The 19607-nt window shown below is 42.7% G+C and overlaps 1 protein-coding gene across 3 annotated transcripts in view; it reads right to left on the minus strand.

Annotated features, from left to right (window-relative positions):
- Positions 1 to 17914, minus strand: part of CAPN3 (calpain 3) — a 48749-nt gene extending 30835 nt beyond the window's left edge. For all 3 annotated transcript variants that reach the window (XM_032856736.1, XM_032856735.1, XM_032856734.1), the window contains exon 1: positions 17574 to 17914. In XM_032856736.1, the coding sequence (XP_032712627.1) occupies positions 17574 to 17882 (309 nt within the window). In that variant the 5' untranslated portion in view covers positions 17883 to 17914. The remainder of the gene's footprint in view (positions 1 to 17573) is intronic.
- Positions 17915 to 19607: the final 1693 nt, after the last annotated feature.

The raw sequence follows: 19607 nt of genomic DNA on the forward strand, positions 1-19607 counted from the left end.
TGTCAAATAAATAAATAAAATCTTTTTAAAAAAATAAAGTAATAATAATAACAACAACAGTGTGTTGAGTAATGATAGTGTATGCATAGGTGAAATGAATGAAGGGAAGCCAGGGAGGAACTGGGCATTTTCTATGATAAAGTGTTAGACTGCATATATGATGGCATAGTGTTATTTGAAGGTGGAATTAGATTAGTTGTACATGTATATTGGAAACTATAGTATAACTGTTAACATTAAAACAAGTATAATCAATACACTTAAGAGAGGGGATAAAATGGAATCATGTAGAATATTAAATTACTAAAAAAGGCAGAAGAGGGGGGAGAGGAGAAGCAAAGAACAATTGTAACAAATAGAAAACAGTTGCAAACATGGTAGATAGGAATCTAGCTGTATCACAATCACTTAAATATGAATGGTCTAAATCTGCCAATGAAAAGATAGAGATTGTGAATGTGGATAGAAAAGAGACCTGTCTGTATGTTGTCTACAAGAAACTCCCTTTAAGTGTAAAGCCTTGGGGAGCTAGAGAAGGATATGCCATGCTAGCACTCATCAAAGGGAAACTGGAGTAGCTGTATTAATTTCAGATGAAGCCGACTTCATAGCAAAGAATATTAGAGATAAAGAGGTGTATCACATAATGAGAAAGGAAGCAATTCTCCAAGAAAACACATAATCGTAAATGTGGATGCATCACATTGCTTTGTGAGAAGTCTGGCCGGTCAGCACGGACCTTCCTGCTTAAACAGAAGCGGCGCGTCCCTAAGGAGACAGCCTCAGGCGCAAGGTTCACAGGGCAACTCTAGCCTCCCACAACCTCCTGTTTCTTAATGGTTCACCACCTTCCATGGAACTCTCCTTGAACTGTGAGCCTCCGGGCTCATAGCCACTCCAATTTCCCCTCCCCAGAACACCTGCTCTCAAGAAGACATGATGATCAAATTACGCCTTACTATTTTACTATGCATTAAAGTCAACGTGTTAGCTCTCTTAAAAATATTCACAGGCTCCAAGACCTCTAGACCGTTATAGTAACCTCTTGTTTGGTAATAGAAAATAACATCTCCGGTTTCAGGAGGAAGCAGGAAAGCATTCTGGGGGCACATGGGTCAGAGAACCTTGATGAACCCCTCACTCAGGTCGAGAATCCACGGCTTCAAGGCTCTGGACCAGCTGATCTCCTATCCCCAAGAACTGAGTCCTGAAGCCCCGTCCCTCCCATCCCTACCTTTGGCCTTTTCCAGGTGATGGCCTTCATCTTGGTTTTCTGGCTCAGCTCATGGGAGCCCAGGGCCTGAACCCCTGCTGGGAACACACGGTCTTCAAAAAGGCACTTCTGAGCTAGGCACCGTCGTCTGAGAACCAGGAAATCCTGCCCCTCAAACTTGAGGGGCTGTGTGACAGTGCCCTCTCCATTTCTCCTGTCCCGCTCCCTGATCACGCGGTCACAGAAGAACCCTGGCAGCAGGTAGGGCATGGTGACCGCTCAGGGAGTAGAGCTGGGCCTTCACTGTGACCTCTCTCACCCTGCACCCTCCATCTAGGCCTAATCCTCCCGTGAATGGGCCGAAGCCTATATAGCTCCTCCGCCCTCAGCAGCTCGATGCAAATGAACACAGCCCAGAGAAAGGCCGTGGTCAGAGTCAGCAGCTTTGGCTGGAGGCCCCTGAGCCCACGGTCAAGGGGCAACACCATGCCAGTGAGAGAGGGAGCCAGCAAAGGGAGTGAGAGAGCCAGGGACGGCCCCAGGACAGGCCACAATGGCTTGGAGACCTGTAGGCTACTTCCACCAGCCTTGCTGGGATTCTTTCTTTAAAAAGAAAAAATATAATTACCAAGAGGCTTACCCTGCCTCAGCAAAAGGCATTCATGCCTTTGACACGGGCGGCCAATGGGATATAGCATGGGGCCTTCCAAACATGCTGTATACACTAATCGTATACAGGCTGCTGAATGCATAGAAGGAATCTGCTCCAAGCCATTGTCTGAGGTTAATGAAGCCTTCATTCTCCCGATGTCCCTGCCCCATCCCCCCAAAGACCTTGACTGGCCATTCAGGGACTCTAATCTGTGGAGGGTGGGTAACTCGACTTCAAACGCAAGTCCCTGTTGGAGTGGGCCCCGTGGCAACAAGCAGGCTTCCACGGCTACAAGCTCAGGACCTTTGAGACAGAAAACGCGGTTGGGGAGGGAAGGCTTCATGTGCGTCAGAATTACGTTCACAAGAAAGCCCAGATTTTTCAAAGTTTTATCGTGCTTCGATGGACAGCTCGAATGAAAGCTGGGAGGCAATGAGGGGGGACATTGGGGCCTGGCAGTCTCCCCCAGGGGGACACTGGCCCTGTCCTGTCACTGACTCCTGCCAGCCCACACCTATCCTGGTCTGGGTGGTCTTTGGACAACCTGCATCGGAATCACCTGGGATGCCTGTTTAAAATGCCTCCAGGTCCTCAGGCTTCATCCTGGACCCAAGGATTCAAATATTGTTGGTAGGGGTCTGGGACTCTTCAGTTTGAAGAAGGATCCCAGGAGATTCTTATGTCCACTGAGGTTTGATCCATGACATTAGCATTACGGAGTAGCATAATAGCTCAATATAATTTGGGGGTCAGTTCTTTTAAGAAATAAGTATATTTTTATTACATTTATATATGAACAAAATTTTTTTAAAAAAATCAAACAATACAAAAGGTACATAGAGGAATAGCAGTCTCTTGCCCTGCAAATCCCTCTCCTCAGAGACAGCTGCTTTTAATTCTTTTTTTCTTTTAAGATTTTATTTATTTATTTGTTTATTTAGAGAGCAAGAGTCGGGGGAGGGGCAGAGAGAGAGAATCTTAAGCAGACTGTGCTGAGTGTGGAGCCCGACTTGGGGCTTGATCTTATGACCCTGAGCCAAAATCAGGAGTCAGACACTTAACTGAGCCACCAAGGCACCCCCACTTTTAATTCTTTTTGCAATTTTTCTGGTATTTACCTCTATATTTCTAAATAATACTTTATATTATTACTTTTAATTTATTGTTATTATTTTTTGAGTCCAGTCTTTTTTTTATTAAAAGGTTTTATTTATTTATTTGACAGAGATCACATTATTTTGACAGAGATCACGAGTAGGCAGAGGAGCAAGCAGAGAGAGAGAGGGGGGAAGCAGGCTCCCTGCTGAGTAGAGAGCTGGATGCAGGGCTCAACCCCAGGACCCTGAGACCATGACCTGAGCTAAAGGCAGAGGCTTTACCCACTGAGCCACCCAGGTGCCCCTAAGAGTCCAGGCTTTCATCATGGCTCTCTCTTTACTTTTTTTTTAAAAGGATGTATTTATTTATTTATTTGAGTGAGAGAGGGAGAAAGCATGAGCACAGTGGGGACGGGCTGAGGGAGAGAGAGTCCCCAGCTGATTCTAGGCCGAGCACAGAGCCTGACCTGGGACTTGATCTCAGAATTCTGAGATCGCCACCCAAGCCAAAACCAAGAGGTGGAGACCCAACTGACTGAGCCACACAGGTGGTCTTAATTTATTATTTTTAGAAACTATCTGCAGCATTCCTATTCAGACAAATGAGATTTAATTTTCTCACATTATGCTTTACCCACCATCTTCCCAAAATAGTTATGCCATAAATTTTGGTTAAGTTAGAATTCAGTATTTACTTGAGTATGATTAGTTGTCTATTCACTTCTTAGCTAAGTGCTATGCTGTATTAGATTTCCTCTCTGTAGAAATGTTTCTTTTCTCTTATTCTTTATAATTCTCTGATTTTCTATGTATTTATCAATGCTTTTCCTCAGCAGCAGTTTCTCCAAATACTTAAACTCATCAGGTAACCTAGTGGTTCCACTGCTCTCCCGCTAAGGCCTTCCTTTGCAGCTTCATTCTCCCGTACAGGCTGGACTGGCTGCCCTCCAGGTTAGGAGCAGTGGCCTGGGACTGACTATCCCTTTCTGGGTGGAATTCCATTTCCCGGATCTTAACTTTTCTTTGGTTTACTCCTTGATTGGATTGGCAAACAACTTGGAGCTTCCTAAGAAAGTATGGATGGGAGGTAAGTCGCTTGTGTCCTTGCCCAGCTAACTCTGATTTCCATTTTTTTTATATATATAATTTTTAATTTTTTTTATTAACATATGATGCATTATTAGCCCCAGGAGTTGAGGTCTGTGAATCGCCAGGTTTACACACTTCAAAACACTCACCATAGCACACACCTTTCCCAATGTCCATAATGCAACCATCCTCTCCCTACCCCACCCCACCCCCGCCCCCTGGCAACCCTCAGTTTGTTTTGTGAGATTAAAAGGTTTGTCTCCCTCCCCATCCCATCTTGTTTCATTTATTGCTTTCCTACCCCTCAAGCCCCCCACATTGCCTCTCAACTTCCTTGTATCAGGGAAATCACATGATAATTGTCTTTCTCTGACTGACTTATTTCGCTCAGCATAATACCCTCTAGTTCCATCTGAATTCTACTTTTGTACGCGATTGAGAATTTGGCTAGGTATTTTAAGTTGAAAAGCACTTTCCATAATTTTTATGGGATGGTCATTGCTTCTAGCATATGGTGTTGTTGAGAAATATGGTATAACCTGATGAGCATTCCTTTGTATGTGACCTATCATTTCCCTCTGAAAGCTTTAAGGGTTTTCCATACTTCCCTCCTATTCCTCCTTCCGCCAATTCCTAAAGCCACATTTAAGTGCTTTAGTATGAGTTTATTTTTTAAATTCTTTGTGCTGAGCACTCAGTGACTCCTTTCAATATAGAGACTTTTGGTCTCAGATACAGAATATTTTTATATTATTCCTTTTCATTTCTCTCCCTTTCAATTCTTTCTTTCCTTCCTTTCTTCCTTTTTCCTTTGTTTTTTTTTGAAACTTCTAAAAATCAGATGTTAAATGTCCTCTAATTTTATTGTATTTTCCTAATTTGGTTTGTTCTGCATCCTAGATTTCCTTGATTTTATATTTTAACCCTGTTATTAAAACTTTAAATTTCAACTCTCATAGTTTTCTACTGTATATTATTTATATTATATATTTATATAATGAAAAATTTCAGAATTACAGAAAAATTTAAAGAACAGACATCCACATAGTTTACATTTAGATTCAATAATTGTTAACATTTTATTGTCTTTGTTTTACCTATCTATATATGTATATATAGATCTTATTATTATTATTATTATTTTTGCTGAACTATTTGGAAGAATGTTGACAGTATCATGACACTTCACACCTAAATACTTGGAAGTATATATAGGATACAGCAGGCATCTCCTAAGGACGAGAGCACTTTCCTACTGATTGTAATGCCCTTATCACTAAGAAAATTAACTATGATTCTCTAATATTATCCAAGATCTTTATCCATATGCTAATTTCTTCCATTGTTTCCCAAATCTTTTATAGCTTCATTTTAAAAAAAGATTTTATGTGTTTTTTGATAGAATGAGAGAGAAAGCATGAGCAGGGGTGAGGGGAGGGGCAGAGGGAGAAGCAGACTTCCCGCTGAACAGAGAGTCTCACATGGGACTCCATCCTAAGACTCCTGAGATCACGACCTGAGTCAAAGGCAGATACTTAACTAACTGAGCCACCCAGGCATCCCTATAGCTGCTTTTCTTTGAACTAGAATTCAATTAGTTTCACACATTGAAATTTAATAATTTAATAATCAGATTGGAGGTGCCTGGGTGGCTCAGTCAGTTAAGCATCTGCCTTCGGCTCAGGTCAAGATCCCAGGGTCCTGGGATGGAGCCCCATGTCGGGCTCCCCGCTCAGCGGGGAGTCTGCTTCTTCTTCTGCTCCTCCCCTCACCCCTGCTCATGCTCTCTCTCTCATTCTCTCAAATAAATGCATAAAATCTTTTTTTAAAAATTGTAATATTTTCTATTTTTTAAGGTTGTAAATCAATATAGAACTAAAATTATGCACAACAATAGCAGATGAATTGGTAGAGGAGTACTTGAAGTCAAAGTGCCTCGTGGTCCTCATACTGTTTGAGGAAAATAAAGCTTTTGATCAATTTCAGGCTTTGTTAAGATGAAATTTATGTTAATCATTTAGGGCAACCACTGAAAAAACAGAAATAGTCAATAACTTCTGAACTTGTAGAAAGAAAATAAAATAATAAAACACTTTTTATATTTTTTAGGGGAGGTGACAGAGGAAGAGGGAGAGAGAGACTCTTAAGTGGGCTCCACACCCAGCATGGAGCTTAACCTGAAGCTTGATCTCATAACTTTGAGATCTTGACCTGAGCCAAAGTCAAGAGTTAGACACAGGGACGCCTGGATGGCTCAGTCATTAAGCATCTGCCTTTACGTTAGGTCAGGTCATGATCCCAGGGTCCTGGAATCAAGTCCTGCATCAGGCTCCTTGCTCAGCTGAGAGCCTGCTTCTCCCTCTGCCAGCCATTCCCCCTGCTTGTGCTCTCTTTCTCTCTCTCTGGCAAATAAACAAATAATAAAATCTGTAAAAAAAAAAAAAAAAAAAGAGTTGGAGACTTAACTGACTGAGCCACCGAGGCTCCTGGAGAAAACACTTTTAATACATTTTTAAAAGGCAGAGAGAGGAAAAATGAACATTTAAGAAGCACTATCAACAGAAAGGTAATGGTTAAGATGATAGAAATAAATCCAATATATATCGATGTTCATAATCAGTTTAAATGGACTAAAGCCTTCAGTTAAAAGACAAAGGTTTTCAGATTGGAAATTTTTTTTTTAAAACTCTAAGCAGTTTATAAGAAACACAACCAAGATATGAGGCCACAGAAATCTATAGCAGGTCTATTCAACAGTGAAACACTAGGATTGACTGCCCTTTAAAACTGGGATTCTAGGGCACCTGAGTGGCTCAGTGGGTTAAGCCTCTGCCTTCGGCTCAGGTCATGATCTCAGGTTCCTGGGATCGAGCCCCACATCGGGCTCTCTGCTCAGCAGGGAGCCTGCTTCCCCCTCTCTCTCTGCCTGCCTGTCTCCCTACTTGTGGTCTCTCTTTCTCTGTCAAACAAATAAATAAAATAAAATAAAATAAAAATAAAACTGGGATTCTGTTATTTCCTTATTATTTAAATAAATTTAAAGTAACCAATTCTGTTATCTCCTTTATTATTAACATGATGCTGGAGGGTTTAGCCAGTACAGTAAAACAGGAATTAGGTTGCTGAATACAGTTGTGCATAATGTACTGGGTCACCCTGTCATTATTTACAAATGACCTAACTATACAGAAACAGAACTTACTGACAAATAACTTGAGATCTACAGTTAAATTGTTAGAATTGCTAGGAGTTTAGCAAATATATTGGATATAAAAGTCAAATGCATGTTTATGCCTGAGAAATTGAGTACAATTTTAAGAAAGAAGCCCTTTCTAAAAACAACAAAAATAAAAGATGCCCAGGAAGAAATCTGACAAAGGATGTTCAAGACCTTTATGGAGAAAATTATCAAAGAACTTGATTAAAAGGTACTAAAGGAGGGGTGCATGGGTGGCTCAGTCAGCTAAATGTCTACCTTCAGGTTGGGTCATGATCTTGGGGTCCTAGGATAGAGCCCCACATCAGACTCCCTGCTCAGTGGGAAGCCTGTTTCTCCCTCTGCCTCTGCCCCTGCCTGCCACTCATGTTTCTCTGTCTCTCTCTGTCAAATAAATAAATAATATCTTTTTAAAAAAGATACTAAAGGAGACCCAATTAAATGGAGAGACATCCCTTTTTCATGCATAGGAAGACTCAATATTGTCAAGACATGCATTTTTTTCCAGGTTGATTTAATGCAATCTCAGTAAAAATCCCCTCAGGAATTTTTGCAGAACTTAACACCTTGATTCTAAAATTTAAATGGAAAGGCAAAGAGCCAGATAGGGTTAAAACAATACTGAAAAGGAAAAACAAGTTGGGCGTATTTGCTCTACTGCAAGACTTATTGACACAAGGTGTGGAGTTGGTACAAAGATAGATCAATAAACACAAGTAGAACACATAGAGAGCACAGAAACAGAACTACACATTGTTAGACATTTGATCTGTTTAAAAAATGACATTACAAAATAGAGAAAGGATTTGGAAAAAAAAAAAAAGTTGTGCTGGGAATTTTAATCATCCACATGGAAAAACAACAAAATATGATCTCTGTCTTATATAAGAAAAATCATTTCTAGATGGTTTATAGACCCAAATATAAAGGCAGAAAAATTGTTTCTAAATGATAATAAAAAAGAATGACTTTGGTTTAGGAAAATTTAAAAAAATTTTTAAAATATTAATTTTAATTTTTTTGAGAGAGAGAGCATATATGCAAGCAAGCAGGCATAGGGGGTGGAGGGGCAGAGGGAGAGGGAACTAGAGAATCTTAAGCAGGTTCTACACCCAGAGGTGAACCCACTGTAGGCCTTGATCACACGACCCTGAGATCATGACCTGAGCCAAAATCAAGAGTTGGAAGCTTAACTGACGGGGCCTCCCAGGTGCCCCTAGGAAAAACTTTCTTGACAGAACATAAAAAGCACTAGCTATATAGGAAAAAAATATATATATAATAAATTAAGAATAATTTAGAACTTTTAATTAAGAGCTTTTTTTTTTAAAAGATTCTATTTATTCATTTGACAGAGATCACAAGTAGACAGAGAGGCAGGCAGAGACAGACAGAGGAGGAAGCAAGCTCCCCGCTGAGCAGAGAGCCTGACTCGGGGCTCGATCCCAGGACCCCGGGATCACGACCCGAGCCAAAGGCAGAGGCTCTAACCCACTAAGCCACCCAGGTACCCCTAATTAAGAGCTTTTAATTAAGAATTTATAAAATAGGGGCACCTGGGGGATTCAGTGGGTTAAAGCCTCTGCCTTCGGCTCAGTTCATGGTCCCAGGTCCTGGGATAGAGCCTCACGTCGAGCTCTCTGCTCAGCAGGGAGCCTGCTTCCCTTCCTTTCTCTCTGCCTGCTTGTGATCTCTGTCTGTTAAATAAATAAATAAAATCTTTTAAAAAAAGAATTTATAAAATAAGAAAACCCTTAAAAGAGTGAATAGGCAAGTCACAAAGTGGGAGAAAATACATTTTTAAAAAGATTTTATTTATTTATTTGAGAGGGAGGGAGTGCACAAGCAGGGGAGGGGCAGAGGGAGAGGGACAAGCAGACTCCCTGCTGAGCATGGAGCCCTATGCAGGACTTGATCCAAGGCCTCTGGAGATCATGACCTGAGATGAAGTCAGATGCTTAACAGACTGAGCCACCCAGGGACCTCGAGAAGATATTTATAACACATCTAACCAATAAGCAATCAGTATCCAAAGATGTCTATAATTCAAGTTGAACAAGACCAACTCAATAGAAAAACTAGCAAAGACAGGTACTTAATGGACAGCGAGATAACAAATGGTCAAGAAATACATGAATATGAACAGATGCTCTGCCTCATTCATAATCAGGAAAACGCATCTTTTCATACATTTTGGCTATTTCTGTCCCTGACCTTCCCATTTCCAGCACTTTACTGCTAAGTTATTTCAGCTTCCTCACTATAGTATCTACAACTCTGTCACAGTCAGGAGGAGCTGCTGTCTTGTGGAATATAAGGGGAAGCAGTCTTAATTATTTACTGAATTTTCACTTTCACCAGAACTTACCTCCCCCACCCCACCGCACCATGGTACCATCATGACTACTCAGTTGAGAGTGGGCTGACTCTCAATGGGGTACCTCATTTTGCCTTTGATTTACCATCATCATTCTTTATTCATTCACTGTGCTCAGTATGTCATTTACAACATGCCATTTAATCCTTACAACAACTCTATGGAAGTAAGGATTTTCTGGTTTTCAATATTCTTTTCATAGATGAGGAAACTGAGACCTGAAAATGGCCTGCTTCACTCTCTCCCTCTGCCCCTCCCCCCAGCTTGTGCTCTCTCTCACTGTCTCTCACAAATAAATAAAATCTTAAAAAAAAAAAAAAGATGACTGGGGGCACAACAAATGACACAGGTAGCTTGTAGGGGCCTCCCACTGTCCAAAGATGAAACAATTCGAACATCAAAAAAATCATGACGTAATGGATTAAAAAAAATGTAAGGTTTCCTGCTAATCATACCCTTAATAGGGTATTGTTTTAAGTTGTGATGTTTAAGAATACAGAGAACAGGGACGCCTGGGTGGTTCAGTTGTTAAGCGGCTGCTTCGGCTCAGGTCATTATCCCGGGGTCCTGGGATGGAGCCCCGCACTGGGCTCCCTGCCCCGCTGGAAGCCTGCTTCTCCCTCTCCTACTCCCCCTGCTTGTGTTCCCTCTCTCACTGTGTCTCTCTCTGTCAAAAAAATAAATAAAATGTTTAAAAAAAGGATACAGAGAACATAGAAATTACAATCCATTCTTGTTATTCATGGTAGTTATGTTCTACAGTGGTGCTGTGAATGCTGAATTAGTGAGTACGGAATCATTGCTCTTGGAGGAAATACAGGATTAGATTCCTGTGAGTGTCTAGCCACATTTTTATCAACTGATGAGTACACATTCTTCAGTGTGTTTCTGTTTAAAGACATCTTATTTAATATATTTTACTGAGTTATTAACTTTGAACTCACAGCAAACAGCACCAAAATTTCAGTGTGAATGACTCTAACACATTTCTTTTCTCCCTAAGGCACACCCTGGCTTTCTTGCACTTAGGAACACAAGACAGCACTTCATATTTTAAACAGAGGAAATCACCGATAAGAAGTGCAAAAAATGTGAAAAACGGGACTCTATGTAGATTATGAAAAGGACACCCGTTTACAGTATGAGAGCTAAGATGAGAAAGCCCAGTGTCACCCTGATTTCATCTGGGAATGTGCCTAGGGGGCGACTCAAATTTTTCACTGCCCCATGCATGTCTGCAAATGACCACAGAAACACCATAAATGCTGATTTTAGGGTTACAAATTAATTTTAGTGAGTAGGTAAATTCAGAATCCATGAATAATGAGGATTGGCTGTATATAGATCATGGCACTGACCTCCCCCGTGTTGGAAAAACCACATTTACAGGGTAAAGTTAGAGATTTATAACTCTTTGATCTGGAACATCTAGAGGAAGGATAAGATTATTCACAAACAAGGAGTATGACTATGTACAGGAAATCTGCTGACTCTATTTCATTATCTTCTGAGTCAGACTAGAGAGAAGGTGCAAAAGTTGTGGCCAGGAGATTTCTGGCTAGAAGTAAGGATGAACATTCAGGCCATGAGAGGTACGCATAGAATATAAGCAGGTTATCGAAGGGGCTGAGGGTGTCTGTTTCCCTTCAAAACTTTGAATTCAGGGAAGGAACCCATCTTCCTGGAATGGCTGAAAGCTATTACCAAACATCCCAAACCATCCTAACATTTATAAGTTTTTGATAGCAGTTTCAATACTGTGTTCGGGGGATATAATAAACTTCTAAAAGTTGTGATGGTGATTATTTAGACTTGAAGTTGGGTTGAATATGGTAAAGGAAGTGTCAGCTCCTTCTTCTTCTTCTTCTGTTTTGCTTGGGCTTTTTAAGTTTTGATCTTAATTCCAGTTAACATACAGTGTAATGTTAGTTTCATGTGTACAGTACAGTGGTTCCACAATTCCATACATCACCTGGTATTCATCACGACAATTGTCCTCCTTAATCCCCACCACCTATTTTACCCATCCCCTACCCACCTCTCCTCTGGTAGCCCCCAGTCTGTTTTGATAATTAAGAATCTATTTCTTAATTTGTCTCTTTTTTCCCCATTTGCTGATTTGTTTCTTAAACTCCACATACGAATGAAATCATATGGCATTTGTCTTTCTCTGACTTATTTCACTTAGCATTATACTTTCTAGCTCTATCCACGTCGTTGCAAATTGTAAGAGTTCATTCTTTTTTAATGCTAGAATAATATTCCGTTGCATATATACCCCACTTCTTCTTTTTCCATTCATCTATGGATGGACACTTGGGTTGCTTCCATTTCTTGGCTATTGTAAATAATGCTGTTATAAACATAGGGGTGCATGTATCCCTTTGAATTAGTGTTGTATTCTTTGGGTAAATATTCAGTAGTGCAATTGTTGGGTCGTAGGGCAGTTCTATTTTTAACATTTTGAGTAAGCTCATACTGTTTTCCCCAGTGGCTGCACCACGTGTCAGCTTCTCTTAAGCAGGGCACTCTCCAGGTGTTAGCTGGGGCTCACAGATTCTCAGAAATCTGGAACTCCCACTTCATAGCCTCTGAGAGGAGAGAGCCTCTACCCCCCACCAGCGTTCAGGGGGGTTCCTGGCAGTGTGCTTCTGTACGCCTCTCTCCTTCCCCACTACTGTGCTTTCCACACTCTGGTTTCTAGGTGTGCTGGCTCATCCTGTCTGTGTAACTGAAGGTTTTAACTTCCTCCCTTTACCAGTAAGTTACTTTTTACTTGCCTCAGGCTTTTCACAAGTTCATGAGTAAAGATGTCTTTGGGTGGCAGGGCACCTGGGTGGCTCAGTTGGTTAAGCATCTGCCTACAGCTCAGTTCATGATCCCAGGGTCCTGGGATGGAGTCCCACGTTGGGCTCCCTACTCAGGAGGGAATCTGCTTCTCCATCTCCCTCTGCCTCTCCCACCGTTTGTGCTTTCTCGCTCGCTCTTACAAATAAATAAATAAAATCTTAAAAAAAAAAAAAAAAGATGTCTTTGGGTATCAGGTCAAGTGGAGGGATGACCCTGGGGTATGTGGCCTCTTGCCCTGTTGCTTCCCCCCCACCCCACTTTGGTTTCTATTCTGACTCCTTCTGTCTTGTAAATAAACTAGCATTTTTTTTTCTTTTTTTCCCCCACTAAACAACCATCATGTCCACCTCCAGAGAGAAATTATTCTTTCTGTAAATATTAGAATCTTCCCAATTTTTCTTTAAGAGTTCTCTTCATGAAGAGAAAAGCTAGAGTCTGTCATGCTAAGGATTCATATTTTGTTAAGGACACTTCACTAACTATCTATAAAAAAAAATCAAGGGCGCCTGGGTGGCTCAGTGGGTTAAAGCCTCTGCCTTCGGCTCAGGTCATGATCCCAGGGTCCTGGGATTGAGCCCCACATCGGGCTCTCTGCTTAGTGGGGAGCCTGCTTCCCCCCTCTCTCTGTCTGCCTCTCTACCTACTTGTGATCTCTGTCAAATAAGTAAATAAAATCTTTAAAAAATATCAAAGGTAATTTTGTAGTGGTGACAAGACCTGACTTGAAAAATGTAATGATTTATTTATTATTTTTGCTATTTTAAAATTTTTATTTATTTAAGTAATATCTACATCCAGTGTGGGCCTCAAACTCATGACCCCGAGGTCAAGGGTCACATGTTCTTCCAATGGAGCAGCCAGGTGCCCTTATTTATTATTATTATTTTGTTTTTTTAAATTGAAATATAATTAACATACAGTGTTATATGAGTATCAGGCTTACAATGTAATGATTCAACAATTCTACACATTCCTCAATGTTACCTCATTAAGTGTCGTCACCATCTATTACCAAACAACAGTATTACAATCTTATTGACTATCTTCCCTATGTTGTACTTTTCATCTCAATGACTTACTTATTTTATAATTTTATAAATTTTACCTCTTAATCTCTTTTATCTATTTCACTCATCCCCCAACCCACTTTCCTCCTGGTAAGCACCAGTTTGTTGTCTGTATTTAAGAGCCTTTTTGTGTGTCTCTTTATTTCTTTGTTTGTTCATTTGTTTTGTTTCTTAGATTCCACAGTTGAGGGAAATCATTTGGTATTTGTCTTTCTTTGTCTGACTTATTCACTTAGCATTATACTCTCTAGGTCCATCCACATTGTTGCAAATGGGAAGATGTCATTCTTTTTTATGGCTGAGTAATATTCCTCTGTGTGTGTGTGTGTGTGTGTGTGTGTGTGTGCGCGCATGCGTCTGTGTGTGTGTGTGTATACACTTGAGTTGCCTCCATAACTTGGCTCTTGTAAATAATATGCAGTAAACATACAGGTGCATATATCTTTTTGAATTAGTGTTTTTGTTTTCTTTGGATAAATACTCAGTAGTGGAATTACTGGATCATAATGCATTTCTCTTTTTAATTTTTTGAGGAAGCTCCATACTGTTTTCCACAGTGACTGTACCAATTTACATTCCCACCAACAGTGCACAAGTGTTCCTTTTTCTCCACATCCTCGCCAACAACTGTTATTTCCATGTCTTTTTGATTCTAGCTGTTCTAACAAAGTGATATTTCATTGGTTTTGATTTGCATTTCCCTGATGAAATTGGGCAAGAGTAATCAGTTTCCCAGAGGCCCTGTTCTAGAAGCCATTCTCTTCTCTCTAAGGGTTTGTAATCAAGAAAATTTGGCTCAACAATTGGAAAGTGTTGTATGGTTTGCTTTTGGATTCCAGAAATAGATCATAGAAGGAAGGGCAAAAGGCATCAGTTTGGAGACTCAATGCATGAAGCTCTCTAGTAGAGGAGGAAAAGCAGTGAGGCAGTATTGGTGAGTGAGTGAGAAGAGATTATAGGTGTGCCTGGACAGGTGGCCTGGCTCTCCCCTCTTTGAAGAGGGAAATGCTGAAAATGCAGCCTCATCTTAACTAGAATTTTAGCTGGCTTGAATAGTTCTTCCCTTATCACCACCACCACCATCCAATTGTAATATGTACTGATTGCAAAGAAATATTCACATTGGCTTTCAGTGATTCTGTGCCTCAGATAGTAAAAACAGGAAGGGCCTCTCCTAGGACACAGTCTCCGTTTCAGACTGCTTAAACCTGGTAAAGATTATGATGTATAAGGAATGCATGGGAAACTTACATCACCAAGAAGTGCTTTACACTTCAGAAAGTTCTGGAATCATTTCACTGTTTCAATTGCAACCAACTTGTGTGGTTACCCTTTCTGGACCTTAATCACTTCACTTGTACGTGAGGGGGTGTTGGTGATGGGAGCACAGGTTGAAACAGACAGGTCTTCTGGTGCCCCCAATGTCACACTAGCAATGACAGCATAAATTTTAGGACTGACTTAGCACCTAGAGCATAATAGACCCTTACATTGTTCTTATTAATATGCAAGTCTAGCTTTTAAGACTAAAATCCACTCATGATTTCACTAAAAACAGCACTTGTAAGGGTTTTTTCCCCGCCGTCTACAGTTGTATTAGAAAAGGTTTTTAGGGGGTACCTGGGTGGCTCAGTCGGCTAGTGTCCAATTCAAGCTCAAGCTCATGTCTTGATTTCAGGGTCATGAATTCAAGCCCTGCGTTGGTTTCCACGCTGGGCATGGAGCCTACTTTAAAAAAAAAAAAAAAAAGATTCTAGGAACACCCCCTCCCTCTTCTCCTCTCCACACCCTGGAGTGCTGGGCAGCCCTTATCTCTTGGTGCTCAACACCCTCAGCTGTGGGTTTTCATTCATCTTCCACAGCTGATTACCCACTGTGGGCCTGGTCCTTTCTTGGCTAAGTAGGTCTGGAGATGACCAGGAATGGTTCTTGTTCTCAGCAGATGGGGAAGAGATGTGTGAAAGCTTGAAAGAAGTGATAACTGAGCAGTGGAGAGAGGGTGAGCGGAGCAGATCAGATAAAAACAAGATCATTCCAGACAGAGAGCATAAACAAAGGCCTTGAGGTACAGGATCTGGGAAAAACAAAGCAGCTGAATGCATCAGGCTCCAGGAGGAAAGGGTGAAAATGACATGGACAGGTAGGCTGGGGCCAGCATGGGAGGGCCTGTAGCTCATCTAAGGAGTTTGGACTTATCCTGAAGGCATGCAGGGAGGGGAGAAGAGTGTCATTGAAGATATTCCAACAGGGATGTGACATGTCCCAGTTCTCTGGCAGCAGGACAGTGACTGGGCTGCAGAATGAAGCTCTTGCTAGTCCTTTCTTCCAAACTGAGGGTCCTCAGGGCAGTCACAGGCCTTACCACAGAATTGTTAGGAGAGGAAAGGAACCTTGGGGAACACATAGGGTGAGTACAGCATTGGACATTTGATCTCAGGTTAGAAAGAAAAACATGGCTAATCAATGACACCAGGTCCCAGAGTAACTTGATTAAGCTAATGAATAGCACTGGGCCTTAGCTTCAGTGATCTCCTGGGGGTGGGGGGGTGGTATCAGTTTTCTCCCTGAATGGGGTTAGCTCCCCTTGCCTTCTGATCCCATAGCAACTGAATGTTCTCTCTTGACAGCCTTCCCTTCAGGATTCTGGAGTCCAGGAGAGCAGGAATTTTTATCTTTCTTTCTTTTTAAAAAATATTTATTTATCGGGATACCTGGGTGGTTTAGTGGGTTAAGCCTCTGCCTTCAGCTCAGGTCATGATCTCAGGGTCCTGGGATTGAGCCCTGCATCCGGCTCTCTGCTCAGCAGGGCTCTGCTTCCCCTCTCTCTGCCTGCCTATCTGCCTACTCTGGTCTCACTCTCTCTCTGTCAAGTAAATAAATAAAATATTTTTAAAAAATTTTATTTATTTATTTGGGACGCCTGGGTGGCTCAGTTGGTTGGACAACTGCCTTCGGCTCAGGTCATGATCCTGGAGTCCTGGGGGGATCCGGGCTCCACGGGGAGTCTGCTTCTCTCTCTGACCTTCTCCTCGCTCATGCTCTCTCTCACTGTCTCTCTCTCAAATAAATAAATAAAAATCTTTTTAAAAAATTTTATTTATTTATTTATTTGGGAGGGAGAGGGGGCGGAGGGGGGGGGTGGATCTCAAGCAGACTTCCCGCTGAGAGTGGAGCCCAGTGCTGTGGGGCTCCATCCCAGGACCCTGCGATCATGACCTAAGAGGAAATCAAGATCAAGCTTAACCGACTGAGCCACTCAGGTGCCCCAATTTTTGTCTTTCTTGTTCACTGCTGTCTTCCTAGTTGCCCATTTTCTGGCTCTAGCAGATGCTCCCAAATTCCTTGAATTAAAAATAAGAATCATATGGGAGGTCTGATCAGAGAAGGGAGGGGGGGGGATAGGATTTTCCATCTGATCACAGTAAATGAAACCTGGAGGCTGGAAGAATTACCTAAAGAGAAGGGATTTTAATCCAGGCTATCATGCCATCTCTCGATGTACTTTCCTCAGTGTGCCTTTCTCATTTGTGGGGTGAGGTATGTGGACAAAAATGATTACTAGGATTTCTCCTTCTCGCCCTAACATTTTATGCGAGGAAAACAGGTCTTTGCCAGCTACTCCCCTCTTCCCAGGGCTTCTGTGTTGCAGAAAGTCATGGCTATTGACAAAGGAACAACCTCATGATTTTAGCCCAAGAAATGGACTCTTAAAGAGACTTGTTCTGAGAAAAGGATATTTACTTTTATAGGATGAATTATACTGGGTTCCCACTATACAAAGCAAGATGTTTCTCAGAAAAAGAGATCAACAGTGAGAACGGACTCGGCTTCTAAGGACGGGGGCCCGGGGGCCTGCAGCCAGGAACCTTCCCCCTCCTGCCCATGCGCACTGCGGACCTCCGGCCCACACGCACTGAGGACCTCCTGCCCATGCGCACTGTGGAGCTGCGGGGAGGTGCTGAGGGCCAGGACCTCTCTGAGGGAAAAAAGCCAAGTCTTTGAGCTACTCACCGGAGGTCTCTTCCAGATGAACTGGATGGGGAACTTCTGGCTGTAAAAGAGAGAGGTCTCATCGGGTGGAAACTCAGGATCCAGATAAAGAACCTTCTTTTCCAGACATTTCTTGTGAAGCTGCTCGAATGTCTTCTCTTTAACTCCAATAATGGGGAAATTGCGGCTGATGATGGCCGAATAGATGCCACTTGGGTTTGTGCCCCCGGCCTCGGTGGTCTTACCTTCGCCTGGCGGGGGAATCGGCCCCGGGGACCTGGGCTCAGCCCCCGTCCGTGGGGCTACAGATGCGCTAATGACGGTTGGCATGGCAGGCAAATTGGGGAAAAAATGTTTTGTTTTGTTTTTTCAAAGAAAACAAGGTACAGCTCCCTGCAGGGGAGGGAAGCAACGGCCAAGGGGAAGTTGGAGTGATTCTGTCATCTGAGAGAAAAACGTCCACATCCACATTCGGAGCTAGAGCCCGTCAGAAGGTCATCCAGCTTCTGTCCATCCTTAAAGCCGAGTGGTGATCCCGAAGTCGGAGGTTTTCCCGAGGCAGGAGGCAGGAGGATTTCTGGGGGCTCCTGCCGTCAGCTCACATGCCAGAGGGAGAGGCAGAGGGGAGAGAGAGGGTTGTGTTTCAGGGACCTGGAGAAGCTTGAGCCAGGAAAACTAAAAATAGACATGAAGGAAGAAGAGGAGTATGAGAGCCAGGGAGGCTCCGGGGCAGCCAGACGACGCATGAGGCGAGAAGGACTCCGCTGGGGACGTTTCCGCGTGGTTATTGAGTGCTGGTGTCGTTGGGAGGCGGAAGGGGAATGTTTGAGGAGGTTGGACGCCGAAAAGTAGCAAAGAACTGCTCATGTGTTACTGAGTCGGGACATGGACTTTTGTCCACTCATCAGCCACCAAATGAATGGAGAACAGTACTGAGAAAAAAGGTAGCCAGGGTGAATGTGAGATCCTGAATTCTGGGGGAATATTCTAGACATGGTTGAGAACATAATTTTTACTTTCTAAAACTCTAGGATATCAGAACATTATTCAGCTGGATTTGCATCTCTTACAGAATGTTATGGTGTCAGTGTTTGGTGGAGCTGTCTGGGTGGAAAATGCTGCTCAGCAGAGTCCCCAGTTGAGAAGAATGTCTGTCTCTTTCTTGCCCACTTGACCTAGACACCTCTTGTCTCTCCCCACCCCCAAAATAAACACTGGACCAAATTTGCTACAAAAAGTGCACCTGAGTAGACTGTGCAGGCACAGCACATTAGGCAACTGATTCAGAAGTGGAATCGGTTACTGAATCTGGTTCCCTTTTGAGTCCCAGGGGAGGTCATTCCAAAAATTGGTTTCAGGGCTCTCAGATAAGAACACAAGTGGCTCTGGGGAACAGAACTGCCTGCCTGGCTTCCGCTTTGTGTTGAACCCACGGTAGCTATTGCCTGGGCTGTCAGATGGCTACATTCCACTTGTGGCTCAGTGGCCGCTGGTCCTAGACTTGTAGCCCTGCCTCTTCCCACGTGACCAGTCTCACCAGCCCAAGGCTAGAGCTATGAGAGGAGGTAGGGAGTGACTGCTGAAATAGGGAGGATTACCAGGCTCATGATCGCTAGGGCTACAGCTTTAAGGAGACCTGTGTCTGGAGCTGCTGCATGTAGGGACCCTCAGCCTGTCCTCCTGTTTCCTAAGGAAATGCCCAAGGACCTTTACTACTACTCTTGGAGAGGCAGGACAGGGGAGGGCAGCCTTAAGGCTGATTGCCTGGGTTCAAAGTCTGGGCTTCCTGCTTGCTGGCTGTGCATGTGTAACTTTAGGTGAGTTACTTCTTCCTTTTTTCCTATGGCTCAGTTTTTTCACTTATAGAGTGGATATGTGGATAGTCAGTCTGTTATTATCATAAAAATTAAACAACTTGGGGCGCCTGGGTGGCTCAGTGGGTTGAGGCCTCTGCCTTCAGCTTGGGTCATGATCCCGGGGTCCTGGGATGGAGCCCCGCATCAGGTTCTCTGCTCAGCGGTGAGCCTGCTTCCCCCTCTCACTGCCTGCCTCTCT

The sequence above is a fragment of the Lontra canadensis genome, unplaced genomic scaffold (genome assembly GCF_010015895.1).
Source record: "Lontra canadensis isolate GAN:19392208 unplaced genomic scaffold, GSC_riverotter_1.0 scaffold12, whole genome shotgun sequence".
NCBI lineage: Eukaryota > Metazoa > Chordata > Mammalia > Carnivora > Mustelidae > Lontra > Lontra canadensis.